The following is a 20,883-nucleotide window of genomic DNA, read 5'->3' on the forward strand; positions in this document are numbered from 1 at the left end:
ATGTGAATTCTAGTGATGTTCTAGAAGGGATAGAGAGCTGAGTGATGTGAATTCTAGTGATGTTCTAGAAGGGATAGAGCTGAGTGATGTGAATTCTAGTGACGTTCTAGAAGGGATAGAGAGCTGAGTGATGTGAATTCTAGTGATGTTCTAGAAGGGCTAGAGAGCTGAGTGATGTGAATTCGAGTGATGTTCTAGAAGGGATAGAGAGCTGAGTGATGTGAATTCTAGTGATGTTCTAGAAGGGATAGAGCTGAGTGATGTGAATTCTAGTGATGTTCTAGAAGGGATAGAGCTGAGTGATGTGAATTCTAGTGATGTTCTAGAAGGGCTAGAGCTGAGTGATGTGAATTCTAGTGATGTTCTAGAAGGGATAGAGAGCTGAGTGATGTGAATTCTAGTGATGTTCTAGAAGGGATAGAGAGCTGAGTGATGTGAATTCTAGTGATGTTCTAGAAGGGATAGAGCTGAGTGATGTGAATTCTAGTGACGTTCTAGAAGGGATAGAGCTGAGTGATGTGAATTCTAGTGATGTTCTAGAAGGGATAGAGAGCTGAGTGATGTGAATTCTAGTGATGTTCTAGAAGGGATAGAGCTGAGTGATGTGAATTCTAGTGACGTTCTAGAAGGGATAGAGAGTTGAGTGATGTGAATTCTAGTGATGTTCTAGAAGGGCTAGAGAGCTGAGTGATGTGAATTCTAGTGATGTTCTAGAAGGGCTAGAGAGCTGAGTGATATGAATTCTAGTGATGTTCTAGAAGGGCTAGAGCTGAGTGATGTGAATTCTAGTGATGTTCTAGAAGGGATAGAGAGCTGAGTGATGTGAATTCTAGTGATGATCTAGAAGGGATAGAGAGCTGAGTGATGTGAATTCTAGTGATGTTCTAGAAGGGCTAGAGAGCTGAGTTATGTGAATTCTAGTGACGTTCTAGAAGGGATAGAGAGCTGAGTGATGTGAATTCAAGTGATGTTCTAGAAGGGATAGAGAGCTGAGTGATGTGAATTCGAGTGATGTTCTAGAAGGGATAGAGAGCTGAGTGATGTGAATTCTAGTGATGTTCTAGAAGGGATAGAGAGCTGAGTGATGTGAATTCGAGTGATGTTCTAGAAGGGATAGAGAGCTGAGTGATGTGAATTCTAGTGATGTTCTAGAAGGGATAGAGAGCTGAGCGATGTGAATTCTAGTGACGTTCTAGAAGGGATAGAGAGCTGAGTGATGTGAATTCAAGTGATGTTCTAGAAGGGCTAGATAGCTGAGTGATATGAATTCTAGTGATGTTCTAGAAGGGATAGAGAGCTGAGTGATGTGAATTCGAGTGATGTTCTAGAAGGGATAGAGAGCTGAGCGATGTGAATTCTAGTGATGTTCTAGAAGGGACAGAGAGCTGAGTGATGTGAATTCGAGTGATGTTCTAGAAGGGATAGAGAGCTGAGTGATGTGAATTCTAGTGATGTTCTAGAAGGGATAGAGCTGAGTGATGTGAATTCTAGTGATGTTCTAGAAGGGCTAGAGCTGAGTGATGTGAATTCTAGTGATGTTCTAGAAGGGATAGAGAGCTGAGTGATGTGAATTCTAGTGATGTTCTAGAAGGGATAGACAGCTGAGTGATGTGAATTCTAGTGATGTTCTAGAAGGGCTAGAGAGCTGAGAGATATGAATTCTAGTGATGTTCTAGAAGGGATAGAGAGCTGAGTGATGTGAATTCTAGTAATGTTCTAGAAGGGATAGAGAGCTGAGTGATGTGAATTCTAGTGATGATCTAGAAGGGATAGAGAGCTGAGTGATGTGAATTCGAGTGATGTTCTAGAAGGGATAGAGAGCTGAGCGATGTGAATTCTAGTGATGTTCTAGAAGGGACAGAGAGCTGAGTGATGTGAATTCGAGTGATGTTCTAGAAGGGATAGAGAGCTGAGTGATGTGAATTCTAGTGATGTTCTAGAAGGGATAGAGCTGAGTGATGTGAATTCTAGTGATGTTCTAGAAGGGCTAGAGCTGAGTGATGTGAATTCTAGTGATGTTCTAGAAGGGATAGAGAGCTGAGTGATGTGAATTCTAGTGATGTTTTAGAAGGGATAGACAGCTGAGTGATGTGAATTCTAGTGATGTTCTAGAAGGGCTAGAGAGCTGAGTGATATGAATTCTAGTGATGTTCTAGAAGGGATAGAGAGCTGAGTGATGTGAATTCTAGTGATGTTCTAGAAGGGATAGAGAGCTGAGTGATGTGAATTCTAGTGATGATCTAGAAGGGATAGAGAGCTGAGTGATGTGAATTCTAGTGATGTTCTAGAAGGGCTAGAGAGCTGAGTGATGTGAATTCTAGTGACGTTCTAGAAGGGATAGAGAGCTGAGTGATGTGAATTCAAGTGATGTTCTAGAAGGGATAGAGAGCTGAGTGATATGAATTCTAGTGATGTTCTAGAAGGGATAGAGAGCTGAGTGATGTGAATTCGAGTGATGTTCTAGAAGGGATAGAGAGCTGAGTGATGTGAATTCTAGTGATGTTCTAGAAGGGATAGAGAGCTGAGCGATGTGAATTCTAGTGACGTTCTAGAAGGGATAGAGAGCTGAGTGATGTGAATTCAAGTGATGTTCTAGAAGGGCTAGATAGCTGAGTGATATGAATTCTAGTGATGTTCTAGAAGGGATAGAGAGCTGAGTGATGTGAATTCGAGTGATGTTCTAGAAGGGATAGAGAGCTGAGCGATGTGAATTCTAGTGATGTTCTAGAAGGGACAGAGAGCTGAGTGATGTGAATTCGAGTGATGTTCTAGAAGGGATAGAGAGCTGAGTGATGTGAATTCTAGTGATGTTCTAGAAGGGATAGAGCTGAGTGATGTGAATTCTAGTGATGTTCTAGAAGGGCTAGAGCTGAGTGATGTGAATTCTAGTGATGTTCTAGAAGGGATAGAGAGCTGAGTGATGTGAATTCTAGTGATGTTCTAGAAGGGATAGACAGCTGAGTGATGTGAATTCTAGTGATGTTCTAGAAGGGCTAGAGAGCTGAGTGATATGAATTCTAGTGATGTTCTAGAAGGGATAGAGAGCTGAGTGATGTGAATTCTAGTGATGTTCTAGAAGGGATAGAGAGCTGAGTGATGTGAATTCTAGTGACGTTCTAGAAGGGATAGACAGCTGAGTGATGTGAATTCTAGTGACGTTCTAGAAGGGATAGAGAGCTGAGTGATGTGAATTCTAGTTATGTTCTAGAAGGGCTAGAGAGCTGAGTGATATGAATTCTAGTGATGTTCTAGAAGGGCTAGAGATCTGAGTGATATGAATTCTAGTGATGTTCTAGAAGGGATAGAGAGCTGAGTGATGTGAATTCTAGTGATGTTCTAGAAGGGACAGAGAGCTGAGTGATATGAATTCTAGTGATGTTCTAGAAGGGACAGAGAGCTGAGTGATATGAATTCTAGTGATGTTCTAGAAGGGCTAGAGAGCTGAGTGATGTGAATTCTAGTGCTGTTCTAGAAGGGATAGAGAGCTGAGTGATGTGAATTCTAGTGCTGTTCTAGAAGGGATAGAGAGCTGAGTGATGTGAATTCTAGTGATGTTCTAGAAGGGATAGAGAGCTGAGTGATGTGAATTCTAGTGATGTTCTAGAAGGGATAGAGAGCTGAGTGATGTGAACTCTAGTGATGTTCTAGAAGGGATAGAGAGCTGAGTGATGTGAATTCTAGTGATGATCTAGAAGGGATAGAGAGCTGAGTGATGTGAATTCTAGTGCTGTTCTAGAAGGGCTAGAGAGCTGAGTGATGTGAATTCGAGTGATGTTCTAGAAGGGATAGAGAGCTGAGTGATGTGAATTCTAGTGATGTTCTAGAAGGACTAGATGGATGTTCTAGAACGGCGAGAGAGCTGAGTGACTGCTGCCAGGGTGTGCGTCAGAGGTCGCAAACGGGTTTTGATTCCTTACCCGTACCCGGCCGGACCAGGGTCGCAAACAGGTACCCGTACCCGGCCGTACCCGTATCCTACCCGTACCCGGCCGGGTACGGGTATCGGGTACCTGATTGCGACCTCTGGGATGAAGCCATGTTGCAGGCGCGGGTGGGTTGATTCTAGGGAACTTGAATTGTGAGAAGAGACAAGACGTTGGGAAATGAGTGACAAACGGTGACTCACCAGTGACTTACGGCCTACCCGTACCCGTACCCGGCCGCACCAGGGTCACAAACGGGTACCCGTACCCGTACCCGGCCGCACCAGGGTCGCAAACGGCTACCCGTACCCGGCCGGGTACGGGTAAGCCGGGTATCGGGTAGGGTACGGGTATCGGGTACCCGGTTGCGACCTCTGGTGTGCGTGTGTGCAAGTGCAGTGCACCTGCTCCCACAAGCCACCACGTCACAAGACGTGCGCGTGATGACACTGGGGCGGTGACGCGTTGGGCCGCTTGTTGCCGCAGAGGTTTCGCGGTTTGAATCCGGCAGGCCGCCGTGGTTAATACTGCGGTGTGTGTGTGTGTATTAATTGTGGTATGTGTGTGTATTACTGGTAGGAACCTCCTGGTTACACCAGCCCACAGGGGATTATTGTGTCCGTCCGTCCGTCGTGCATCTAAAAATGGGAGGGGTGGGTGGGTGAGGAGGGGCTGGGTGGGGAGGGTGGGGCTGGGTGGGGAATGGGAGGGGTGGGGCTGGGTGGGGAGGGGCTGGTCACCCCGTGGTGCCCTTATAAAACTCAACGTTTAACCTACTCACGCCGGCTTGTGCCCGCCCTCACAGTCGGCCATATTTGCGGAATACACCACGCCGCCGTTGACCCTGGCCATTGACCGAGCAACCCGACGTTCCTACCAGCTCCCTCCGCAGGACAATGTGTATACTGTAATGTACGCGTCTGTCTGCTTCAGAGCAGACGTTCAACGAAAGCTGCCGGGACGGTGGACATCCCTCTCCAGAAGTGGCGATCGCGGTGGCTAGGAGATGTTAACTACCTCGCCTGGTATACAGGAGGTCGTGGGTTTGAATCCGATCCTGACGGCTGCTGCTGTATATTTGGAGGTTGCATGTTCTCCCAGTGGTCGCGTGGATTTTTCTCCAGGTCCTCCGGTTTCCCCACTCCACATTTTTGCACACAGCGTTGGTGTACGGTGTTTTTCTGCAATATTTTGCTGTCTTTTCTTGGATTTTCTGTCACATATTCACTTTAAGATGTTTTTTGTTCATGTTTTAGTTTTTTGCGGTTGCACCCGATTCAAGAGCCTAATGGCTCACAGGGCTACACCTAATACATGAACTTGAACATTTATAATAAACCATTCATTTAAAGTATTTGTCTGCTATACATTTCCACCTGATATCATTTCATAGCCAGGTCGCTTCTAAAAAAAGAGCTCCAGTATATAACTCAGTGGGCCCTACCTGGTAAAATACAAAAAAAGTTTAGTTAAGTGGCGGGCTCAGGCGGCAGGACCCAGGTCTCCTCAATTGAAAATTATTCAATTTAAATTCATGCACGGGACCTACCACATGAACAATGACAGGAGCACCAGATTTTACAACTCCTAACCCGAGGTTGCTGGCAGGGCACGGTTCAGAGTTAACCTGCACGCCTCTTGGCCGTGCCCAGATATCGCCGACTCTCGCCAGGATATTACAGACTATTTTACGGACTATTTTAACGTAGGCTTTCGCGACCGATCTTACCCATAAGGTTTTTGTTGGGTTAGATCGCGTAAATATAAACGTGTCGTTAAACCCGCCACCACCCGACACAGCCAACGGCTGCAAGTATAGGTCTGATCTTGGATGGGTGCTGAGGGATCATGGTTCTTTATCCTCCTTTTGTCCTCCAAACGGGCCCTGCGGGTACCTTCGAAGAAGGCGGTGGCCTGGTGGACTGTGTGCCGCCAGGAGTTGCGATCAGCTGCTTGTGTTGCCCACGGACGGTGATCGATGCAGCAAGCAGTGAGGCACAGACATTCGCGTTTACGTTACTTTATTTTAAGATTTTGTTGGATCGCAGTCAAAACCAACCGCCCGCCACTTCCCCCCGCCTCCTTATAACAGCGGCCAAATACTCGAAAACGCGTGACGTTAGATTCTAAATGTGGCAGGGGGAAAAAACCAGAGGGCACGGAAAAAAATCTACGTGACCACGGGGAGAGAGACACACAAACTACAAATATACAGCAGCAGGCGTCGGGGTCGGGCTTGAACCCACGACTTCATGCACACCAGGCAACGTAGTCAACATCTCCTAGCCACCGTGATGACAATGAGAGAGACAGGCAGACTCCAAATATACAGCAGCAGGCGTCAGGGTTGGGATTGAACCCACGACCTCCTGCATACCAGGCGACGTAGTTAACATCTCCTAGCCACCGTGATGATGAAAGAGAGAGAGACGCAGAGTCCAAATATACAGCAGGCGGCGTCAGGGTCGGGATCGAACCCACGACCTCCCGTATACACCAGGCGAGGGAGTTAAACGTCTCCTAGCCACCATGGTGCCATTTGTTTTCCGCTCTTTGCATACGAAACGCGTTTGCGTATTTGCAAAATAGCCATTGTTGTCTTCTTGGTTCTTTCGGTAAAGTCACGTAGAATGGAAATAATCAAATAATAAAACATAATATAATTCTCACGACGTTTCGGCAACAACGCAAGCAGCCGTCCTCAGGTGAAGAACAGGTCTGTCTCCTCGACAGACCTGTTCTTCACCTGAGGACGGCGTGAGAGTTATTTAATAATGTTTTATTTTTATTATTTTATTATTTCCCTTCTACGTGACTTTGCCGAAAGAACCAAGAAGATGAATCCCTGCAGTCACGAAAGCTTTAAATCGAAATATAAGTTCTCGCAAGGTCGTCATTTCTTTCAAAACGAATTTCTTTCGAACTGATTTTTGCGTATTCTTGGTTCTTTCGGTAAAGTCACGTAGAAGGGAAATAATAAAATAATATAAATTATTATTTCCCTTCTACGTGACTTTACCGAAAGAACCAAGAAGATGAATCCCTGCAGTCACGAAAGCTTTGAATCGAAATTTAGCCATTGTTGCTCCGGTTTTCTGCGCCTCGTTGAAGGTCGTGAAGACAACGACTCCTTGATGGCGAGAGACGGGGAAGTCGTCACAGCAGCGCGCGATTCGTGGAAGACGACGCGAAAGATTTCATAACGCATCACCCCACACGGTTTACCCCGTATTCTTGTGCAGGGAAAATTGGGGTTTTCAGGTCCATACGGCGTACAGCCGTTTCAATACGGCCAACATTTTTTTTGCTTGTCTATTTGTTTGTGTTTCTCCCTCGTGATGGGACTTTGTAGGATGAACGTTGAGATTTAAAAGGGGCAAGGGGGGGTGACCAGTAAAATCTGAACTGGTCAGTAACAAGGTGGGACACTGATAAGGGGTTGTGAGAGGTGTGTAGTGGTGAGTGTAGTAGTGGTGAGTGTCGTAGTCGTGAGTGTACTAGTGGTGAGTGTAGTAGTGGTGATTGTCGATTTGTTTTTCCTCCCTCGTGATGGGACTTTGTAGGATGAACGCTGAGATTTAAAAGTGGCAAGGGGGGTGACCAGCTAAATCTGAACTGGTCAGTAACAAGGTGGGACACTGATAAGGGGGGGGGGGGGGGTGTTGTGACAGGTGTGAGAATCTCCAAACTGCGTCGACGGTCGTGACCGCGTGCGCCGCCGCCACCGTCGTCACATCCGCCGTCGTCACGGCGTGCTGTCGTCACGGCGTGCTGTCGTCACAGCCGCTGTCGTCACAGCCGCTGTCGTCACAGCGTGCTGTCGTCACATCCGCTGTCGTCACAGCGTGCCGTCGTCACATCCGCTGTCGTCACAGCCTGCTGTCGTCACAGCGTGCTGTCGTCACAGCCACTGTCGTCACAGCGTGCTGTCGTCACAGCGTGCTGTCGTCACAGCCACTGTCGTCACAGCCGCTGTCGTCACAGCGTGCTGTCGTCACAGCCACCGTCGTCACAGCGTGCTGTCGTCACAGCGTGCTGTCGTCACAGCCACTGTCGTCACAGCCACCGTCGTCACAGCCACCGTCGTCACAGCCACCGTCGTCACAGCGTGCTGTCGTCACAGCGTGCTGTCGTCACAGCGTGCCGTCGTCACAGCGTGCTGTCGAGCGGCGCCGCCTTGGGCAGAGGGTTGTAACCGATCCGCTCGTTGAACGACTTCTGCCTCGCGTCTCGAGAAGTCGTCGGAGTTTCGGCGCCTCCAGCCGACGTGTCAAGGCGCTCCCTGCGAGCCTGGACCCCACCGGCGGGGAGAAATAGACGAGACGTGAAGGGTTTGGGCCATCAGCCGATTACACTGGTCAACAAAAAAAACATTTTTTTTTGGCCTGGACTTTTGCGGCTGTTTTAGACTAGTTTCAGGGTGCCGATTCCAAATCTGATCTCAGATTTGCTCTATCACATCTCATTTTTATGCTATCGGCATACCCCATTTTCATTGATTTTACCCGAAAAAATATATAAATGAAATAAAAATGAAAAACAACTAATTTAAATCACGATTCACCTGCGTGACTTTACCGAATAGAACCAAATTGCATAGACACCCGAGTCTCGCGTGGAGACCCATGCAATCAATGGAGTTGTGATCCAACTGGGTTTTCAGGTTCAGCGAGTTGATGTTCTGAGTGCGGTCACCAGTAGCCGCACAAACAAAACTCGCCTGAGCACGATCACACGGTGGTTCTGCGCTGAATTTCATCGAGTTCCGACTCTTGGAGAATTCGCGAGCTCGGATAACACTGGTCAACAAAATAAATAAAAAATTCTGGCCTGGACTTTTGCAGCTGTTATAGACTAATTTCAGGGTGCCGATTCCAAATCTGATCTCAGATTTGCTCTATCACATCTCATTTTTATGCTATCGGCATACCACATTTTCATTGATTTTACCCGAAATTAACTCTGTCACTTATGATTGCAAGTTGTTGCGAGTCAGTGACTGCTTTAGTGTTAAAATATGGTGCTGTATTTTTAGGATAGTGTGTTTATAATATCATTTAATGTAGATATCCACATTTATTTAATATTTTTCTTCTGCAGTTTTTATTGAAAATGCAATATTTGATATCTCAAAAAACCTAATGTGATAGACAAAAACTGATGCCAGATTTGGAATCGGCACCCCAAAATTACCTTATAAACCGTTGGAATACTTTATGCCAGAAAAAGTGTGTTGACCAAGGTTAGATATATATGTTTTTATTAAAATAAAAACTACGTAGAATTTGACTTAAAAATTTCGTGACTGCAGAAATTCATTTTCTTGGTTCTTTCGGTAAAAGTCACGTTGATAGAAAATAAAATAAAAAATAAATTTTAAATAAGAGCAAAAAACCCACGACGTTTTGATCGCAACACAAGCGGGCTTCATCAGGCGGAGATTATTTTATTTTCTATCTATGTGACTTTACCGAAAGAACCAAGAATACGTAAGAGAGTTTACTTATAACGTCCACAGCCGTTTGGCTGTCCGCAAGATGATGATGCTGGTTGTAATTACTGGCGAAATGTCGTACTCAGATTGTAAATGTTGTGGATTTGCTCTCCAACACACCGGTGTGCTGTACTAGTACACTATACACTACACTACTACTGTATACACTACACTATATACTATTACAGTATACACTACACTATACACTACACTATTACAGTACACACTTCACTATTACAGTATACACTACACTATTACAGTATACACTACACTACTACAGTATACACTACACTATTACAGTATACACTACACTATTACAGTATACACTACACTATATACTATTACAGTATACACTACACTATTACAGTATACACTACTACAGTATACACTACTACAGTATACACTACACTATATACTAGTACAGTATACACTACACTATTACAGTATACACTACACTATATACTACAGTATACACTACACTACTACAGTATACACTACACTATTACAGTATACACTACACTATTACAGTATACACTACAACAGTATACACTACACTATTACAGTATACACTACTACAGTATACACTACACTATTACAGTATACACTACTACAGTATACACTACACTATTACAGTATACACTACACTATATACTATTACAGTATACACTACTACAGTATACACTACACTATATACTATTACAGTATACACTACACTATATACTACTACAGTATACACTACACTATATACTACACTATACACTACACGATACACTACACTACTACAGTATAGACTACACTATACACTACACTATATACTATACTATATACTGCACTATACACTACACCACTACACATATACACTAGTGCTGTACTAGTAACGAATTGGCACGTTCTGTTTACGTGAAAACCTTACTAGTTGGCCGTGTCGGGTGGTGGCGGGTTTAACGACACATTGATATTTACGCGATCTGACACACAAAAAAAACATTAATAGATGATATTGGTCGCGAAAGCCTACTGCGTGTTAAAGTTATAACGACGTATTAACCTTACATCGTTGTGATCGTTCTCGCCTAGATTCCCTACCGGGAAAGGTGAAGTATGCCCGGCGAGGCGACTAGGCCTCAAGACCCCGAGGTCCTTCTCGCCTAGATTCCCTACCGGGAATGGTGAACTATGCCCGGCGAGGCAACTAGGCCTCAAGACCCCGAGACCGTTCTTGCCTAGATTCCCTAACGGGAAAGGTGAACTATGCCCGGCGAGGCAACTAGGCCTCAAGACCCGAGACCGTTCTCGCCTAGATTCGCTACCGGGAATGGTGAACTATGCCCGGCGAGGCAACTAGGCCTCAAGACCCCGAGACCGTTCTTGCCTAGATTCCCTACCGGGAAAGAGGAACTATTCCCGGCGGGGCAACTAGGCCTCAAGACCCCACCTCGAGAAAAACGCGTTACAGCGACCCGAGCAACCCCGGGAGGGAAGTAATTTGAGCAGGGAGACACCGGGACCAGGACTCGAACCTCGATTTCCTTCTTCACGGCCTCGAACTCCTCCAGATCCTCCAGCTTCAACTCCAGCCGCGTCGGTCGCCTGCGGATCATCGCTGATGGGTTACCGCGTTCACTTTGATTCGTGAAATGCGATTCGTTTCCTGAGCGTTTGATTGCGTTTGTCGATTGCCCATTGGCTTAACACGCCAACGATTCTTATTGACTCACACTCAAACGATTCCCCAATTGGCTTAACGCACAAAAGATTCCTATTGACTCAACACTCAAACGATTCCGTTTGCATGAAAGACAATTCCCATTGGCTGAACACGCACAAACGATTCTTATTAACAGAACACCCAAACGAGTCCTATTTAATCAACACCCAAACGATTCCTATTGACTCAACAAACGATTCCCATTGCCTCAACACTCAAACGATTCCCCAATTGGTTCAACACGCAAACGATTCCCATTAACCGAACGCGCAAACGATTCCATGTTAGCGCTTAACACGCAAACGATTCCCCCATTGGCTCAACACGCAAACGATACCCCCCCTACGGTCCATAGTTTAAAACTTCGGAATCGATTCGGAAGGTACTCAGTGAGTGAATGAGAATCGAATAACAATAAAAAATTCAAAACACGAATCGATTCCTGGGGGGGCGGGGCTGGGCGGCACACGTGGGTTTCTGCAAACAGGTACAGTAGTGCGTACAGTGCGAAAGACGCGTGTCTTGTATGTGGCGAAATTTTGCAGTAAAACTTAACAAATTAAACATTTTAGAGTCTCAAGGCACGGGGATAAAACATCTCACACGTAGGCTTTCGCGAACAAGATTCGTAATAAATGATTTGGGGGAGGTTGTTCGGGGGGGGGAGGGGCGATCGTCATTAGCTGACACAGACTAACCTTTAACAACAAAACGTTGAGCGGTGTTTTGAAAAGAAAGAAATAAACGCATCACGATCATCGGCAACTGTGAACCCCGCTCCCCCCCCCGATCGCCGTAACGCTGTCACGGTGTTTGGATGATAAATTGGTCACGGACTTTGCTGGATTTGAGAATCCAAAAGTAGCCGGTTTCTTAAATCTCGCTCCCCTCCCACCCCCCTGAGCCTCCTGTCATCATCACGGTGGCTAGGAGATGTTAACTACCTCGCCTGGTGTGCAGGAGGTCGTGGGTTCGATCCCGACCCTGTTAACTACCTCGCCTGGTATGCAGGAGGTCGTGGGTTCGATCCCGACCCTGACGCCTGCTGCTGTATATTTGGAGTTTGCGTGTCTCTCTCATCATCATCATCACGGTGGCTAGGAGATGTTAACTACCTCGCCTGGTGTGCAGGAGGTCGTGGGTTCGATCCCGACCCTGTTAACTACCTCGCCTGGTGTACAGGAGGTCGTGGGTTCGATCCTGACCCTGACGCCTGCTGTGTATTTGGAGTCTGCTTGTCTCTCTTCCCGTGATCGCGTGGATTTTTCTCCGGGTCCTCCGGTTTTTCTCCCTCCACATTTCGAATCAACATCACGCGTTCAAAGAGAGTTTCACAGCTGCTATAAATGTCCACGATGACGAACTATCATTTGGTGTGCCCAGGTATCTACAGGGCCTGACCTAGTAATATAAAATAATAAAATGATCGTGGCTTGGGATTATCCTAGCAGCACAAGTAGATACACATGCTACACGTGTAGTAGTAGCTACACGTGTAGTAGTAGCTACTACACGTGTAGTAGTAGCTACTACACGTGTAGTAGTAGCTACTACACGTGTAGTAGTAGCTACTACTACTAGTAGTAGTAGCTACACGTCTAGTAGTAGCTACTAGACGTGTAGTAGTAGCTACATATGCTATGTGCCCCGCACTTTCAAGGGCCCCGCGCTAAACGCTTTCAAGCTGTCAATTCCGGTTCAGTGATTCTGCACTTGCTCTATTACTATAGTACTATACCGCCTTCAACTTTTATGAACGACCGGGTGTTTAAGGTTAGCGATTTGTCGTATTATCTGGCTGTATATCAAATGAAAAACTGCAATGACTTTACTGTGTAAGTTTAAAAAGTTACGTGTTTTAATATTTGTGTTTTTAAATCCTTTATATTAAGTTCGCTTGCTTGCTTGCGCGCTTACGACCGTGCAAATCTTTCGGTCGTTTTTTACCCACTTCCCGTGATCCAATCGAGCTGACATTTTCCACACAGACTCGTTGTGCGTGACAATTAATTTTCGTGAAAAAACATTTCTGAAATTTTACACTTTTTAGGAACAAAAATATTATATTTAATTACCAATTGCTTAATGGTGGCAGGCAATCATCTGACCCATAGGTGGCAGCCATCTCAAGCCAGAGGACGAGAGGACTCTAGCCGCCACGCATATAAAGGATTTAGAGTGAAAAACTTTGTTTTTACGGGTTAATTTTTTGTTAGCTGCATACCACTTTGCTATGATGGTGAACAGTACTTTCCCTGGCAGGTCTGTTAAAAAAAAAGGTGTCAGTTTTGTTGCCAGATAGAAGGGTAAAAAACCAATTATCATATTTTTACTGGCAAATGAGGTTCCCATAGTGTATATGCTTGCCCCGAGCTCTCATACTCTGATGGTGCATTGTCTTTGAGTTGTGCGCCTTTTGGCGTCATCGGGTCTAACCCATGTGAGACTAGGCTCTAAGGAAAGCTGTCTCGGGTGTGGATCAATCAACTTCAAGGACAGTGCACATTATCAGAGTTGTGTTATTTGTTTGTATTATGGCTGCAGGTATTGCGGTCTATGCAAACATGACTCCTTGTAAAAAGGTGTCAGTTTTGTTGCCAGATAGAAGGGTCAAAAAACAATTATCAGGTCTGTTAAAGTTCACACGGTGGTCGGGGCGGGGATCTTTGTGTTGTGTGTCTCGTGTGTGTGTTTGTTAGGTGCAGGCAATGGCTTGCCGTCTCATCACCTGGGATGTAAAGGACACAATCCTGAGAGTCAGGTACGGGACTCGCACATCGCAACGTGGGTGTGGGGTGTGGGTCTACGTACGGCCAACTATTCTTGCTGACTGGACATTTATTTCATAAGTTTGCACCGTTTTCAATCCCTTCTGGAACGTGGTTGTTTTTGTGCCGATTTCTATCTGGATGATTTTTATTTTTGGCTCACTTCTAATTTGCTTCATTGCTGTTGTTTGTTGTTGTTGTTGTTGTCTTCTTGGTTCTTTCGGTAAAGTCAAGTAGAAGGGAAGTAATAAAATAACAAAAATATAACATGATAAAATACAATTCTCACAACGTTTCGGCCACAACGCAAGCAGCCGTCCTCAGGTGAAGAACAGGTCTGTCGGAAAGACGTCATTTCAGACGCTGTCTTTCCGACAGACCTGTTCTTCACCTGAGGACAGCTGCTTGCGTTGTGGCCGAAACGTCGTGAGGATTGTATTTTATTATATTTTATGTTTATTATTTTATTCATTTTAGTCATTTCAGACGCTGTCTTTCTGACAGACCTGTTCTTCACCTGAGGACAGCTGCTTGCGTTGTGGCCGAAACGTCGTGAGAATTATTTTATTATATTAAATTATTAATATTTTATTATTTCCCTTCTACGTGACTTTACCGAAAGAACCAAGAAGATCAATCCCTACAGTCACGAAAGCTTTAAATGTTGTTGTTGTGTTTGCCATTCTTGCAAATTAGGCTTCATCCCGGCCTCTCGATATCTTACCTCGTCACGCAAAATCACCTCAAAATTTTATCCACTCACTCACTCCTCCCCCCGTGCCCACGTACCAGGTACTCACTGCCCCCCGTGCTCACGTGCCAGGTACTCCCTGCCCCCCGTGCTCACGTACCAGGTACTCACTGCCCCCCGTGCTCACGTACCAGGTACTCACTGCCCCCCGTGCTCACGTACCAGGTACTCACTGCCCCCCGTGCTCACGTGCCAGGTACTCACTGCCCCCCGTGCTCACGTACCAGGTACTCACTGCCCCCCGTGCTCACGTACCAGGTACTCACTGCCCCCCGTGCCCACGTACCAGGTACTCACTGCCCCCCGTGCCCACGTGCCAGCTACTCACTGCCCCCCGTGCCCACGTACCAGCTACTCACTGCCCCCCGTGCCCACGTGCCAGCTACTCACTGCCCCCCGTGCCCACGTACCAGCTACTCACTGCCCCCCGTGCCCACGTGCCAGGTACTCCCTGCCCCCCGTGCCCACGTACCAGGTACTCCCTGCCCCCCGTGCCCACGTGCCAGGTACTCCCTGCCCCCCGTGCCCACGTGCCAGGTACTCCCTGCCCCCCGTGCCCACGTACCAGGTACTCCCTGCCCCCCGTGCCCACGTACCAGGTACTCCCTGCCCCCCGTGCCCACGTGCCAGGTACTCACTGCCCCCCGTGCTCACGTGCCAGGTACTCACTGCCCCCCGTGCCCACGTGCCAGGTACTCACTGCCCCCCGTGCTCACGTACCAGGTACTCACTGCCCCCCGTGCCCACGTACCAGGTACTCCCTGCCCCCCGTGCCCACGTACCAGGTACTCCCTGCCCCCCGTGCCCACGTACCAGCTACTCACTGCCCCCCGTGCCCACGTGCCAGGTACTCACTGCCCCCCGTGCCCACGTGCCAGGTACTCACTGCCCCCCGTGCCCACGTACCAGCTACTCACTGCCCCCCGTGCCCACGTGCCAGGTACTCCCTGCCCCCCGTGCTCACGTACCAGGTACTCACTGCCCCCCGTGCCCACGTGCCAGGTACTCACTGCCCCCCGTGCCCACGTACCAGCTACTCACTGCCCCCCGTGCCCACGTGCCAGGTACTCACTGCCCCCCGTGCTCACGTGCCAGGTACTCCCTGCCCCCCGTGCCCACGTGCCAGCTACTCACTGCCCCCCGTGCCCACGTACCAGGTACTCACTGCCCCCCGTGCCCACGTACCAGGTACTCCCTGCCCCCCGTGCCCACGTACCAGGTACTCACTGCCCCCCGTGCTCACGTACCAGGTACTCCCTGCCCCCCGTGCTCACGTACCAGGTACTCCCTGCCCCCCGTGCCCACGTACCAGGTACTCACTGCCCCCCGTGCTCACGTACCAGGTACTCCCTGCCCCCCGTGCCCACGTACCAGGTACTCACTGCCCCCCGTGCCCACGTACCAGGTACTCACTGCCCCCCGTGCCCACGTACCAGGTACTCACTGCCCCCCGTGCTCACGTACCAGGTACTCACTGCCCCCCGTGCTCACGTACCAGGTACTCACTGCCCCCCGTGCCCACGTACCAGGTACTCACTGCCCCCCGTGCCCACGTACCAGGTACTCCCTGCCCCCCGTGCTCACGTACCAGGTACTCACTGCCCCCCGTGCTCACGTACCAGGTACTCACTGCCCCCCGTGCCCACGTACCAGGTACTCACTGCCCCCCGTGCTCACGTACCAGGTACTCACTGCCCCCTGTGCTCACGTACCAGGTACTCACTGCCCCCCGTGCTCACGTACCAGGTACTCACTGTCCCCCGTGCCCACGTGCCAGGTACTCACTGTCCCCCGTGCTCACGTACCAGGTACTCACTGTCCCCCGTGCCCACATGCCAGGTACTCACTGTCCCCCGTGCTCACGTACCAGGTACTCACTGTCCCCCGTGCCCACGTGCCAGGTACTCACTGTCCCCCGTGCTCACGTACCAGGTACTCCCTGCCCCCCGTGCTCACGTACCAGGTACTCACTGCCCCCCGTGCCCACGTGCCAGGTACTCACTGCCCCCCGTGCCCACGTGCCAGGTACTCGGTGGGCGAGCAGTACGCCCACGCCGCGAGGGAGCTGGGCGTGGGAGAGTTGGACCCCGAGTCCGTGGATCGCGTCTTCTCACACACGCACGCGCGCTGGGCCCGTGCTCGGCCGGCCTACGGGCGCAGCCAGGGCCACGCGGAGCCGGCATCGACGGCCGTGTCATCGTCGCAGAGATGGTGGCACGGCGTGGTGCGCGACACGTTTGCCGGGTGCGGGGTGCGCGATGACGCGATGCTGCACCGTCTCGCTCACCGCCTCTACCAAGACTTCTCCCACGAGAAGAACTGGGAGGTGAGGATGATGCATTGTTGTTGATGTTGTTAGCGTCTCGATTGAAAGCCTTTTCGTGACTGCAGGGATTCATCTTCTTGGTTCTTTCGGTAAAGTCTCGTAGAAGGGAAGTAATAAAATAATAAAATAAAACATAATAAACAAATTCTCACTGAGAATAAAAATTAAACGTAATAAAATAATTCTCACTGAGAATTATTGTATTATGTTTCATTTTTATTATTTTCCTTCTACGTGACTTTACCGAAAGAACCAAGAAGATGAATCCCTGCAGTCACGAAAGCTTTAAATCGAAATCTAATGTGATAAGCTTATGAAAAATATACTTTGTGGTTCATCTTCTTGGTTCTTTCGGTAAAGTCACGCAGAACGGAATTATTTTATTATGTTTTATTTTATTATTTCCCTTCTACGTGACTTCACCGAAAGAACCAAGAAGAAGTTTCTGCATAGCTCAGCGAGGCCTTACCCGGTCGGTAAAACTGTAACAAATCTTTCTCGACTCCGACTCTCCGACACCTGTCCCCCCAGGTGTTCCCGGACGCTCTGCGAGCCCTTCGCCACTTCCACGCCCTCGGCATGCCCATGGGGGTCATCTCCAACTTCGACGGCCGCCTCGACGCCCTCCTCCGCAGCTGCCGACTCCGCCACTTCTTCCTCTTCGTGCTCACCGCCGACTCGCTCGCCGCCAAGCCCGACCCGCGCGCCTTCCGCGCCGCCCTGGTCGCCGGGGGAGCGACGGAGCCGCGCCTCGCCACCCACGTGGGGGACGACTTGGCCAACGACTACGCGGCGGCGCGTGCCGTGGGCATGAGGGCCAGGCTGCTGCTGAGGGGCGGAGCACCGAGACCTCCCGGGGCCGACCCGGCGCACGTCTTGCGGTCGCTCGACGAGCTGTGCGAGCGAGGGCCGGACGACTAGCAAGGCCCGGCCGCCCCCCCTCGCCAGCCAAGTCGCTGGCAGTGTTGTTCATCGCTAGGCGCCGTGGGCCACTGGTGGCCCATCTGGTGGCCTTTAGTGCCGCCTTTGCAGGTGGTGTGTGGTGTGTGTGTGTGTTCCCCAACTCTGAGTGACGAACACTGCTGTGTCGGCCATGCGGCGTAGCGCAGTTGTTACCGCGATGTCACGGGCCAACGACCCCTTCACGTGGCGTGAAGAGGGGCCGTTTCCGAAAGTATCACCGATTATATTTATATATTTTTGTTGTCTATTTAAAGCCACAGTGTTGCCGACGATGAATGCGCCGTGTGTTTTGGATTGCGAGCGATCGGTATTTGCGTGGGATGGTTCTGCATCGGACCACCCAGGGTGTATGGAATTAGGGGAGTGCGGGGGTAGGGGGCGTTAGATCTCCAAGCGTGTTTTGAGTTGCACCAGAGTGAGATCTTGAGAGAGACGCCACCGCCAGGATGGGAGTCTCATTCGCGAGGGCGACCTGGGTCACAGAAAACTACGAAACAAAAGCAACGGCAGTGATGCAACAAATATAACATCGGAGCAAATCGGGAGAGGATGGTGCTTCTCTGCACTGAATGCGACAGTGGTTTTGCATCGGATGTCTTCTCCGTAAATACGTAGAACTTCTTTCACGCCGTACGTGCTGAGTCTATGGGCAGTGTTGAGTCTATGGGCAGTGTTGAGTCTATGGGCAGTGTTGAGTCTATGGGCAGTGTTGAGTCTATGGGCAGTGTTGAGTCTATGGGCAGTGTTGAGTCGGTGGGCAGTGTTGAGTCTGTGGGTAGTGTTGAGTCTATGGGCAGTGTTGAGTCTATGGGCAGTGTTGAGTCTATGGGCGGTGTTGAGTCTATGGGCAGTGTTGAGTCGATGGGCAGTGTTGAGTCTATGGGTAGTGTTGAGTCTATGGGCAGTGTTGAGTCTATGGGCAGTGTTGAGTCTATGGGCAGTGTTGAGTCTATGGGCAGTGTTGAGTCTATGGGCAGTGTTGAGTCTATGGGCAGTGTTGAGTCTATGGGCAGTGTTGAGTCTATGGGCAGTGTTGAGTCTATGGTGCAGTGTTGAGTCTATGGGCAGTGTTGAGTCGATGGGCAGTGTTGAGTCTATGGGTAGTGTTGAGTCTATGGGCAGTGTTGAGTCTATGGGCAGTGTTGAGTCTATGGGCAGTGTTGAGTCTATGGGCAGTGTTGAGTCTATGGGCAGTGTTGAGTCTATGGGCAGTGTTGAGTCTATGGGCAGTGTTGAGTCTATGGGCAGTGTTGAGTCTATGGGCAGTGTTGAGTCTATGGGCAGTGTTGAGTCTATGGGCAGTGTTAGTCTATGGGCAGTGTTGAGTCAATGGGCAGTGTTGAGTCTATGGGCAGTGTTGAGTCTGTGGGCAGTGTTGAGTCGATGGGCAGTGTTGAGTCTGTGGGCAGTGTTGAGTCTGTGGGCAGTGTTGAGTCTATGGGCAGTGTTGAGTCTATGGGCAGTATTGAGTCTATGGGCAGTGTTGAGTCTGTGGGCAGTGTTGAGTCTATGGGTAGTGTTGAGTCTATGGGCAGTATTGAGTCTATGGGCAGTGTTGAGTCTGTGGGCAGTGTTGAGTCGATGGGCAGTGTTGAGTCTGTGGGCAGTGTTGAGTCTGTGGGCAGTGTTGAGTCTATGGGCAGTGTTGAGTCTATGGGCAGTGTTGAGTCTATGGGCAGTGTTAGTCTATGGGCAGTGTTGAGTCAATGGGCAGTGTTGAGTCTATGGGCAGTGTTGAGTCTATGGGTAGTGTTGAGTCTATGGGCAGTGTTGAGTCTATGGGCAGTGTTGAGTCTATGGGCAGTGTTAGTCTATGGGCAGTGTTGAGTCAATGGGCAGTGTTGAGTCTATGGGCAGTGTTGAGTCTATGGGTAGTATTGAGTCTATGGGCAGTGTTGAGTCTATGGGCAGTGTTAGTCTATGGGCAGTGTTGAGTCAATGGGCAGTGTTGAGTCTATGGGCAGTGTTGAGTCTATGGGTAGTGTTGAGTCTATGGGCAGTGTTGAGTCTATGGGCAGTGTTAGTCTATGGGCAGTGTTGAGTCAATGGGCAGTGTTGAGTCTATGGGCAGTGTTGAGTCTATGGGTAGTGTTGAGTCTATGGGCAGTGTTGAGTCTATGGGCAGTGTTAGTCTATGGGCAGTGTTGAGTCAATGGGCAGTGTTGAGTCTATGGGCAGTGTTGAGTCTATGGGCAGTGTTAGTCTATGGGCAGTGTTGAGTCAATGGGCAGTGTTGAGTCTATGGGCAGTGTTGAGTTTATGGGTAGTGTTGAGTCTATGGGCAGTGTTGAGTCTATGGGCAGTGTTAGTCTATGGGCAGTGTTGAGTCAATGGGCAGTGTTGAGTCTATGGGCAATGTTGAGTCTGTGGGCAGTGTTGAGTCTATGGGCAGTGTTGAGTCTATGGGCAGTGTTGAGTCTATGGGCAGTGTTGAGTCTATGGGCAGTGTTGCGTCTGTGGGCAGTGTTGAGTCGATGTGCAGTGTTGAGTCTGTGGGCAGTGTTGAGTCTGTGGGCAGTGTTGAGTCGATGGGCAGTGTTGAGTCTATGGGTAGTGTTGAGTCTGTGGGCAGTGTTGAGTCGATGGGCAGTGTTGAGTCTGTGGGCAGTGTTGAGTCTGTGGGCAGTGTTGAGTCTATGGGCAGTGTTGAGTCTGTGGGCAGTGTTGAGTCGATGGGCAGTGTTGAGTCTGTGGGCAGTGTTGAGTCTGTGGGCAGTGTTGAGTCTATGGGCAGTGTTGAGTCTATGGGTAGTGTTGAGTCTATGGGCAGTGTTGAGTCTATGGGCAGTGTTGAGTCTATGGGCAGTGTTGAGTCTATGGGCAGTGTTAGTCTATGGGCAGTGTTGAGTCAATGGGCAGTGTTGAGTCTATGGGCAATGTTGAGTCTGTGGGCAGTGTTGAGTCTATGGGCAGTGTTGAGTCTATGGGCAGTGTTGCGTATGTGGGCAGT

The 20,883-nt window shown here is 49.0% G+C and overlaps 1 protein-coding gene and 1 long non-coding RNA gene across 3 annotated transcripts; one reads left to right on the plus strand and one right to left on the minus strand.

Moving 5' to 3' along the window:
• Positions 1-7,585: 7,585 nt before the first annotated feature.
• LOC144951187 (uncharacterized) lies at positions 7,586-11,085 on the minus strand. The gene is made up of 2 exons (XR_013640456.1): positions 10,938-11,085; positions 7,586-8,213 (listed from the first exon to the last, which is right to left on the minus strand). It is a non-coding gene; the product is annotated as an uncharacterized LOC144951187 (long non-coding RNA).
• Positions 11,086-11,587: 502 nt separating this feature from the next.
• Positions 11,588-18,332, plus strand: HDHD3 (haloacid dehalogenase like hydrolase domain containing 3). 2 transcript variants are annotated; one of them, XM_078881277.1, is made up of 4 exons: positions 11,588-11,612; positions 13,825-13,886; positions 16,670-16,970; positions 17,502-18,332. In XM_078881277.1, exons 2-4 carry the CDS (start codon positions 13,834-13,836, stop codon positions 17,889-17,891), a joined length of 744 nt encoding a protein of 247 aa, XP_078737403.1. In that variant the 5' UTR covers positions 11,588-11,612; positions 13,825-13,833; the 3' UTR covers positions 17,892-18,332. The 2 variants fall into 2 exon arrangements, with proteins under 2 accessions (XP_078737403.1, XP_078737402.1); XM_078881276.1 differs by lacking the exon at positions 11,588-11,612 and adding an exon at positions 12,806-12,898.
• Positions 18,333-20,883: the final 2,551 nt, after the last annotated feature.

Source organism: Lampetra fluviatilis, chromosome 61 (genome assembly GCF_964198595.1).
Source record: "Lampetra fluviatilis chromosome 61, kcLamFluv1.1, whole genome shotgun sequence".
In the NCBI taxonomy this organism is placed as follows: domain Eukaryota; kingdom Metazoa; phylum Chordata; class Hyperoartia; order Petromyzontiformes; family Petromyzontidae; genus Lampetra; species Lampetra fluviatilis.